Here is a 9,778-nt window from a genome sequence, read left to right on the forward strand (position 1 = left end):
ATTTTAGGCGTCAACACTCATGACCTATTGGAAATGTATTAATAAAATATGTTGAGCACGAGATGAGAATCGTGGCTTGACCCGTTACTTTTGAGCACTGACCTAAGTCAAACCCGGATCGGATGAAACTATTAAAAAAATATCCACCTTGTAGTATTTGCAAGAAAGCTATCCATTCGGAGAAAGATCGTTGATTTAGAAATAAACCACAAAGTTGCTTTTGTAAAAGATATGACCACATAAAAAAAAGATTGTCTTTCGAAAGCAAGTTATCAAACCAGCTATGTTGAAGGAAAAGAAAGTGAAGACAATACATTCTACACATTCCAAGCAAAAAATGATAAGAAAAATGATATGAGGTACATTGATTGTGGGGATGTAGCAATCATTAGGAGTGAGTGATTCCAACTTCTTTACAAGTTTCATCTTAAACTTGAACTTGGAACTTGGAACCTTTCCATTAGAATAGGTTCCTTACTTTTTGGAACCTGGCAATTACTTTGCATATCCTGAAATTTGGAGCCTACCTTGTCATAGGTTCCCACATCTAACAAGTTCCTTTTCTTTTTAAATTATTTTTCGGCCACATACATTGATTTTATTTACTAATTGGGAAAAAAATATGGTAAGAACTTACGGGCAAATACATTTGCATGTAAATTTATGAATTCATGGGTATGAATTTAATTTATTCTTGTTTACATTCAATCACAATTCATAGGTGATTTGCTCTCCTTAACAGTATGGTTTCTCATACATATTCCTAGTATGGTGATGAATATAATGTCTAATAGCTAGTACACATCACCTAAAAACTAATTATATGGCTAATACACATCACCTAAAAGCTATGTTATTGTTGATTTCATGATAAATAATGGGTCAAAAGAAAAGCTACATAATATATAGACACCCAAACCTCTAGAGTGTCAAAACTTGACAATGGAGGACACTTAAGTGCCAAAAGTTAGGAAAAGCATACTTAAACGTCAAAATCAAAGTAAAATGACTCAGTTAAGTGCCAACCACGAGAAAATCTAGCCAAAATTTTGACATGGCAATTTTTTAGGGAGACAAATACAAAACGACATCGTTTTGCATGTGATGTGGCTAGAAAAGCAAAAAACGATATCATTCTGCATGATGGCATAGCTAAATAACAAAAAAATGACGATTTTGCCTCAATTTGAATTTTAACATTAATATTAAGTAAACTAAATTTAAAACTAAATTATTAATTAAAAAAAAAGACGAAGTTGTAGGCATTGGGCGAGGATTGTACAAGCCCTCCTTGCCACCTCCCCCCATCACCGGGAAGGGCTGGCAATAGTGGGGGAAGGGTTGTCCGGCGTCATCGGGCCTTGGCTAGGGGCTAGTCACCTTGGCTAACCGACAGCAAGGGCCCACAAGCCCTCACGGGGATCTAGGGAAGGGCCACGACCCTTGCCCAACTCAAGCCAAGGGTTGGCAACCCTCGCCGAATGCTGGGGAGGGCTATGACCCCGGCCCCATATTTGGGTGAGGGCTTATGGGCCCTTGCCGCTGGTTAGCTAAGGTGACCGACCCTAGCGAAGGCTCGGCAACGTTGACCGACCCTCCCCCACCGTCACCAGCCCTTCTCGGCGATAGGAGGAGGCAACGGCGAGGGCTTGAACAACCCTCGCCCAATGCCTACTACTTCCTCTCTTTTTTCTTTTTCTTTTTTTATAAATAATTTAGTTGAATTAATATTTATATTAAAATTCAAATAAGAGACAAAATGATAACTAAATTCAAAACCTAAAAAAAAAAAAAAAAAAAAAAGATTGCAGAACGAGAAGAGCTATGCAAGCCCTCACCGCCGCCTCACCGTCGCCTCACCACCGTCACCGGGAAGGGCCAGCGGTAGGGGTAGGGTCAATCAAGTGTAAGGACTCGCCCAGATCTGGGGTGAGGGTCACGACCCTCCTCTAGATCTGACAAGGGTCGTTGGTGCTCGCCTGGCCTAGCCAAGGGTTGTTGCTAGCTAGGGGGTCATTTGGGCGAGGGCTAAGGGCCAGTGACCCCGACCAACCCTTCCCCCACCATCACCGGCCCTTCCCAACTATAGTGGGGAGGCAACGACATGGGCGATCCTTTGCCTTCTACCTCCTCCTCCTCCTTTTTTTTTTAAAATAATAATAATTATTTTAATTAAATTAATATTGATATTAAAATTCAAAAAGAGGGAAAACGATGTCATTTTGCCTCTTCTTTGTTGACTCGGCTCTACGATGAGCCACATAGACGAGTTATATTATTAAGAAATTGCCACATAGGATTTTTGACTAGAATCACCAAATTCGGTACTTAGGTATCCCAATTTTCAAAAATGTGACACTTAAGTTTATCTTTCGTAACTTTTGGCACTTAAATATCCCCATGGGCCAAGTTTTGGCACTTGCGCTATTCTTTTGTCGTAATCTATTTATTGACTCAATTTTCTTTATAAGAAACTCAAATATTTACTAGTTACTTTCTCTATTCTTGGTAGAAGTAACTCTAAAACTTTTCATGTAGGTAACTGAACAACACATAGGTAAACGAGACTCATGTTAAACACATAATAGATAAATTTAATCGCTTTTTTTAACATACTATCTGTATTTTTATTGGTTTACTAATCAAATTCGCTTTTGGTTGGATGGAAAGTGGTGGGGAGTTTGATCCTTTAAATTAACGTGAGGATTGAGAAAAACAATTCCCACAAAGATCATAGATGTATTTTCTTTTTCTCTTTTTTGCAAATTTTAAAATAACATTCCCTAATTTTCCTTAGTACATATTGCCCTTCTAAATATAAAATATGGATTATTTTCACGCAACAAAGCTAGTGGAGGAAAAATTCAAACACAAGCAACATCCATCTTGGCACGAGTATCTTTATAGGTAGTTATTAACAATCAAGACTATTCGTGGAAAGTATTTAATATGAAAAAAAATGAAGAGCCACAATTTAATTTTCAAATAATAAGGCAAAACTTAGTCAAGAAAAAATCCGTTGATATAATACAAAAGAAGAAATCAAATATTGACAAAAGAAAAATGAAATAAAATGAAATCTTTCAAATAAGATATCGTCATTATAAAAGGAAGTAAAATTAGATGACCCTGATTTTTTTTCTTGGTCCGGTTCCTAGTTCCCAGTTCAGCTCCAGTGAGAACCGGGAACCAGGAACTGACAGATCCTTAAAAAATGGAGCCGGAAAGCAGACCAGAGCACATTGAAACTTGGAACATGTGGGTTTTAGTCTACAGAATAGATGCGCAAGTGTATGTATAGTGTTGGCTGTTCACGGAAAGGAACCAGGATCAAGAGACAAGGGAACAACATGGCTTTTATTGAGTGAGAAATGGTTACAAGGCTAGGCTATGGGACTAGTTCTTAGGCTGAAGGTGTAGCCGTCCGTTAGTAGGTGTCTTCAATTGGTTTCTTTGATGCTCTTACACGAGCACCATCAAGCCTATTCACAGGCAGGTTTTACCGCTATACCGCTGCACAAGAGGGGTAAAAACACGAGGTACGCGTCTTCCTTTTTAACCTTTACACTAGGTTACTTTTATCCATTTATTTTTTTTACAAAAGCTCTGGACAACTCCACAGCGTTCAACTACCGCCTGATATTTTGTAATATTCTTCTAGATTTCTCTTGTAAATGAATCACTTCTTAATACTCCTCCTTGATCCATTTACGCGATACTCCAAGCATGCTTCTCAGCATCTCAAGTATGGCCTGTGGTAACACCTATATAAGTTTGTCCACAACTTGATCTTCAGTTTGCAATATTTAAGCTCGATCTCTCCTTTAATTTGCACTTCGCGTATAAAGTGATATTTGATGTCAATAAGTTTTGCTCTTCTATGAAAGCCTATATGTTTCTAGAATAGCGATCACAGACTTGTTATCGCAAAATATTGGAGTAGGGTTGTTTGTACTTCTCCAATGTCTTTTACTATTCTTTGAAGCCATGTTGCTTGACTAGTGGTCGTAGCAATTGCGATGTACTCTACTTCTACAATGGATTGTGCTATTGAATCTTGTTTTTGGATGCCCACGAAAACATTTTAAAGCCTAGAGTGAATGCATAGCTGATAGTTCTCTTTCTATCGTCATATGAACAATCACCGTTGGTGTAGACAATAAGCTTAGCCATTGCACTTGCCAGTACCAAATGGCATAATCTAGTTCCTTATAAGTATCTTAGAATTCTCTTGGTAGTTCCAAAGTGAATTTTACTCGAACTCTACATAAACCATGATTGTAAACTTGCCGTGCACATGATGTCTAGTTGTGTAACAATGAAATGTAACATACTGCCAATCAAACTTCTATAGAGATAACCATCAACTTTTTTTGCTCCGTCTTCCTTTTACTAGCTTTTCTTTTGTGAAGAGTGGGTCCGCAACATTTTTGCAATAATTCATCTTAAATTTCTTTGGGAGGTTCTCGACATATTTCTTTATTGAGATTAAAATTTTTATTTTGGTCGACTTTGATGCCAAGGAAGTAGTGTATCAAGCCCAAGTCTATCATCTCCAATGTTTTCATCTTTTTGTCTTTGAATTCTTGAATCATCTTCTTATTTTTGTCTCCTGGCTATTGTAGGTCTCCTTTCGCCACAAGTCCAGCCTTATGCTTCTAAATAGATCCTTTTGCATTAAGCTTCGTCTTGCAAATCCACTTGACACCAATGATTTCTTTGTCTTCAAGGCAATCGATGAGCATCTAAATTTCATTTTTCTCTATCATCTTGATTTCTTCCTCCATGACTTTTATCCAACTTCTTCTTTGGATGCCACTTCATAGTTTTCTAGTTTTAAGATGATAAAGTTACTTGTTTCATAAACTCTTCCAAGATATTTTAGAATAAAGATTATGGAGTATATTCCTCTTGCATTGCACCAAGAGAGAATGGTGGCATTGCGTCGTGAGTTGTGGAATTGATGCTTCTTCTTCTCTTTGTGTTGTTGACTCCTCATGTACTGGTAATATGTTTGGTAAGACGAAATACTTCTTCTCGATCTTCTTTTCCTCCCAGTTTCAAGCGGCATCTTGTTCCTTTTTGAGCAGGAATATGGAAATAGCATATGTAGCCAAACACCTTGAGATACTTTGTTGAAGGATTTCATCCACTCCATGCTTCCACTTGAGTTTTATTTTGAACTACTCTAGTTAGAAAACTGTTTAAGATGTATCATGAGTATCGGAATGTATATAGATTCATCCCCAGTTTGTGCATGCATATCCTTGTTGCGGTTTCCACCATATTTGAACTTTCTATATACACCCTAATCGATACTCGGTTGAACCATCCTTTGTGAAAAAAGAGTGTATCACGAGTATCAGAATGTATAGCAACTATGTAACCCGAGTAGTTTTTGGAAAATGGGAAGAAAGGAACTTCATATGCCAAACCTCTCTAGAAACAATGCGCAATTGGGCAAATTATGTATGTGTATGGGAGGAGACCATCCTAAATTAGATGCAAAAATAGGTGAAACTCTTAATAATGACATTTCAACACCGAGGATATGTAGACTTATAGCATATTCTTAACTCTTCAATTATTGAAATCATCTAGCTTCTTATCCTTTGTAGGATTCTATAGCAAGCAAAAGCTTATGGATAATTATATGAAGTGGAAGAGATCTTCAGCTATCTTGTTTGTTGTTCACTGTTGTCTAGGTGAAGCGGGGTTTGCCGACTACAATGAGGTTTTCGATCCTATGCATTGTGGAGCCATAAGCTTCATCCATATCCAGATCTTGTGGTTGTACACCAGGAGGAAGTTGCCAATCAAAACTGTGAAGAAGTTGAGCTAAAGTAATCTCAATACTGGCATTTCCAAATGTAATAGCTGGGCAGCTTCTTCGGCCTGCGCCAAATGGTATCAGCTCGAAGTCCTGTCCTTTGAAGTCAATGGTGCTATCCAAAAACCTCTCTGGTAGAAATGTTTCAGGATCAACCCACGATTGCGGATCATGACCTATTGACCAAGCGTTAACAAAGAAACGCGTTTTTGCCGAAATGCAGTATCCGTCAATGGTTATGTCCTCCATGGATTCCCTTGGGACTAACATAGGAGCAGGAGGATGCAGTCGAAATACCTCCTTGACGATAGCCTTCAAGTAAGGCAATTGATGTAGGTCGGTCTCTTGCACGTATTTTCTCTCTCAATGACGCTTCGCAGTTCCACTTGTGCTCTTTCCATGGCTTTTGGCTTCATGACAAGCTCTGTCATTGCCCAATCAAGAACTGTGAATGTTGTATCTGTTCCGCCCGTGAAAAATCCTGCAAGATGCATGGGCTACGTATTAGAGATATTTTCGAGCAAGTCAATGTGCTTTGTTATGCTAACTATTTTCTATATTAGAAATCATTGGGAGAGGCTCAGGCCGTGTCGGGCCTTTATGTCGGGCCTAACTTGTTGCTCAACCCTGCTCATGTCTAAAGAAAAACACACGGATAATTCTTTAGGCCAGATAGGGCTTGCCTTGGATTTAGTTGGGCTTATAACTATAAAGTCTTACTCAAACCTACTAAAAAATTGCTCTTCAAACCCATTTAGCCTAAGCAGGCGGTGGGCTTTCTAACCCACGATCAGATCTATCATCGAAAAACTTAAATGGAACTTCGAGCTAGAGGGGAGAATGAGGGCGCGTTTGGTAACGATTACATTCTTGGGAGGCGATTCGATCGAATTGATTCTTTTTATTCGTTCCCCGGGAACTGATTCTAAGCATTTTAAGCCGTTTGGTAACTGTCCAAAATTTCTGATTCTGGAATAGAATTGTGTTTGGTACCGTGTTCATTAATTCTGTTCCAAATCAATTTCTTTTAATTTTTAAATAATTTTTTTACTTTTTTCCTTTGTTTTCTTTTCTTTTTTTTTTTTTTTCATTTTTTTCTTTTCATTTTCCTTTTTTTTTCTTTTCTTTTTCTTTTTTTTTCCTTTTTCTTTTCTTTTTCTCATCTTCTTCTTCTTCTTCGGCCGGCGACCTCATCGGAGCGTCGCCGCCCTCGGCAAGGCGGGCCCTCGTCGGCCGAGCCTCGCCCGGCAGCCGGGCGAGGCTCGCCTAGCCCGCCGAGGCTCGGCCGAGCCAGATCGGCGAGCCCGAGCCCCACCGTGGCCGAGCCGACCTCGTCGGGGCCGGGCGAGGCCGGTGCCACCGGCGGGCCGGGCGAGCCTCGCCCGGCCACCGGTGGGGCCGGGCAAGCCTCGCCCGGCCACCGGTGGGGGGCTGGGCGTCGCGAGGCTCGCCCAGCCCACCTGCCCCTGGCGAGGCTCGGCCTCGCCGGTGGCCGGGCGGGCCTCGCTCGGCCCGGCGAGGCCTCGCCCGGCCCCGGCGAGGCCCGCCAGCCACCGGCGAGGCTCGGCCTCGCCCGGATCTGGGAGGCCGAGCCTCGCCGGTGGCCGGGCTTGCATCCGGCGAGCTCGCCGGACCTCGCCCTGTGCAGCGAGCCTCCGCGAGCTCGCCGGACCGGGCGGCCTGCGGCGGCGGCGGAGGTGGCGGCGGCCGGAGGTGGCGGCGGCCGGCGGTGGCGGCGGCCGGCGGTGGCGGACGGTGGCGGGCGGTGGCGGGCGATGGTGGATGGCGGTCGCGAGATGGCCGAAGGGAAGAAGAAAATTTATTGATTTTGATTCTCAAATTCGTTCCCGGAACAAGAATCAACTTTTTTTTGATTCTTGATTCTATTCCCAATCTGTTCCCGGGAACAAAAAATTTACCAAACGCGATTCTAGGCCGAAACTGATTCCGGGAACAAAGAATCAGAATTTGGCACTGTTGGGATGGTTACCAAACAGACCCTGATTCACCGACCAGGAGAAGGGCTTTGATGTTAGGCCTTGTAAGGGGCATATCACCGTAACCGTTCTTCTCGATATCGATCAGAACATCCACAATATCCTTATGCGCCTCCGTAGCTTTGCTTTCATTCGAATGTTCGCTCAGTATCTCGTCAAAAAGACGATCGAAGCGCTTAAAGGCGTGTTGAAGTCTAGCCTTCATCCCGGTCAGGCTATGAACGAATTCCAAGGAAGGAAAGAAATCTCCTATGCTGAATCCCGCAAGCAGCTCCTGAAACTCCTCCAGCATGCTCTGGAACCCATGCTTATCGTAGTCCCCTCCTGCTGAAAAGTCCCTCCCAAAAGCACTCCGGCAAAGCACGTTATTCGTATACAACGCCAGTAATTTAGATAGATTTATGGTGCCTGGACAGGACTCTGCCACCCTGTGAACTAAACGGGCAACTTCTTCCTTCCTCAGATGACTAAATGACTGAACCCTTCTCACGCTAAGCAATTCAAGTATGCAGATTTTCCTTATGTGCCTCCAATAAGTGCCACAGGGAGAGAAGGCCATGTCCGTGCAGTTGTAAAACAAGTGCTTGGCAGAGAAGATTTGAGGGCGGTTCGCAAGCACTAGGTCGTGGGTTTTCATCACCTCCTTGGCCATCGCGGCCGAGGAAACAACTATGGTCGGGACTTTGCCGAGCTGCAAGTACATGATCGGCCCGCACTTCATGGCGAGGCGATGGAGAGATCTGTGTGGCGGTTTGCCAAGCTGGTGGAGATTGCCAATGATAGGCAACTTGGGAGGGCCCGGTGGGAGGTTGCTTCTTTTGTTCCTAGACTTTCTCTTCCCGAGAACTATCAGAAAAGCTGCTAGGACCAAGCATGTTGGGAGAAACAGATACTGAAGGAGAATCATTGCAAGGTATGTGATATTGCTAAACTGTACTTCTTATTTGATTCCTACATATTGCTATATATGGAAGTCACTGAAACGATCTATCTGCTTTGCTGACCATTTGTGTTAGAAAAATGCTGAGCTGACCGTCTCCATCAAGTGACGGAGTGACGGTCAGCGTTAGGACTGCTCACTTTGTGAGGAAACCGGTTGACTTTTCAACCGGTTTCCTCTTACCCAATTTGTTTATTTTTTATTTTTTTATTGCAAGGGTAAATTGAAAAAAATCCTAAGAGAGCCCACACAATCAATTTTCATGAATATGATGAAAAAATAAATTAGATACTAAAATATAAATATTATAAATAAAAACATTGTCACCTACTAAAGAGAAATTGTTGATGCCATTATATAGATCTATTAAATATAAAAGATGAAAAAACACTTGAGCTAAGATTGATTTTATAATGCTTTAGGCCAGTAGAAGTGTCAGAACTTGGCACGGGGGATATTTAAGTACCAAAAGTTACGAAAGGTACAAATAAGTGTCACTTTTTTTTTTTTTTTTAAATTGAGACATTTGAGTGCTAAGTCTGGCGAAGGCTTCTAGAAATCCTCACGACATTTTTAATAATATAACTCACTTACATGACTCACCGGATAGTTAAGTCTGCACGGAAGAGCCAAAACAACGTCATTTTGCCTCTTATATGAATTTTAATATAAATATTAATTAAATTACTTTAAAAAAAAAAAAAAAGATGCCGAAGGCGTTGGGCGGGTCTATGTAAACCCAAGGGCCGGTGACTGTGGGGAGGCAGCGACGAGGGCTTGCACAACCCTTGCCCAACGCCTTTTGCAACTTCTTCTTCTTCCTTTTTAAAAATAAAAATAATAATCTAGTTGTAAATTTAATTTAATTAACATTCATATGAAAATTCAAATCCAAGATAAAACGACATCGTTTTTTGCTTATCTAGTCACGCTAGGATGCAAAATGACATTTTCAACTTATGTAGCTAAGTCATGTCTCGCCAGAAAAATGTCACGTCAACATTTTGGTCG

General features: G+C 41.5%; 1 protein-coding gene across 1 annotated transcript; it reads right to left on the reverse strand.

The window, feature by feature from the left end:
* Positions 1–7,816: 7,816 nt before the first annotated feature.
* LOC104434241 (cytochrome P450 71AP13) lies at positions 7,817–8,734 on the reverse strand. The gene has a single exon (XM_039305947.1). It carries the CDS (start codon positions 8,732–8,734, stop codon positions 7,817–7,819), a length of 918 nt encoding a protein of 305 aa, XP_039161881.1.
* Positions 8,735–9,778: the final 1,044 nt, after the last annotated feature.

This window comes from Eucalyptus grandis, chromosome 2, assembly GCF_016545825.1.
Source record: "Eucalyptus grandis isolate ANBG69807.140 chromosome 2, ASM1654582v1, whole genome shotgun sequence".
In the NCBI taxonomy this organism is placed as follows: domain Eukaryota; kingdom Viridiplantae; phylum Streptophyta; class Magnoliopsida; order Myrtales; family Myrtaceae; genus Eucalyptus; species Eucalyptus grandis.

Bases quoted from the DNA above. Each gene is read 5' to 3' on its own strand.
- LOC104434241 (XM_039305947.1), bottom strand. From the start codon at position 8,734: ATGATTCTCCTTCAGTATCTGTTTCTCCCAACATGCTTGGTCCTAGCA.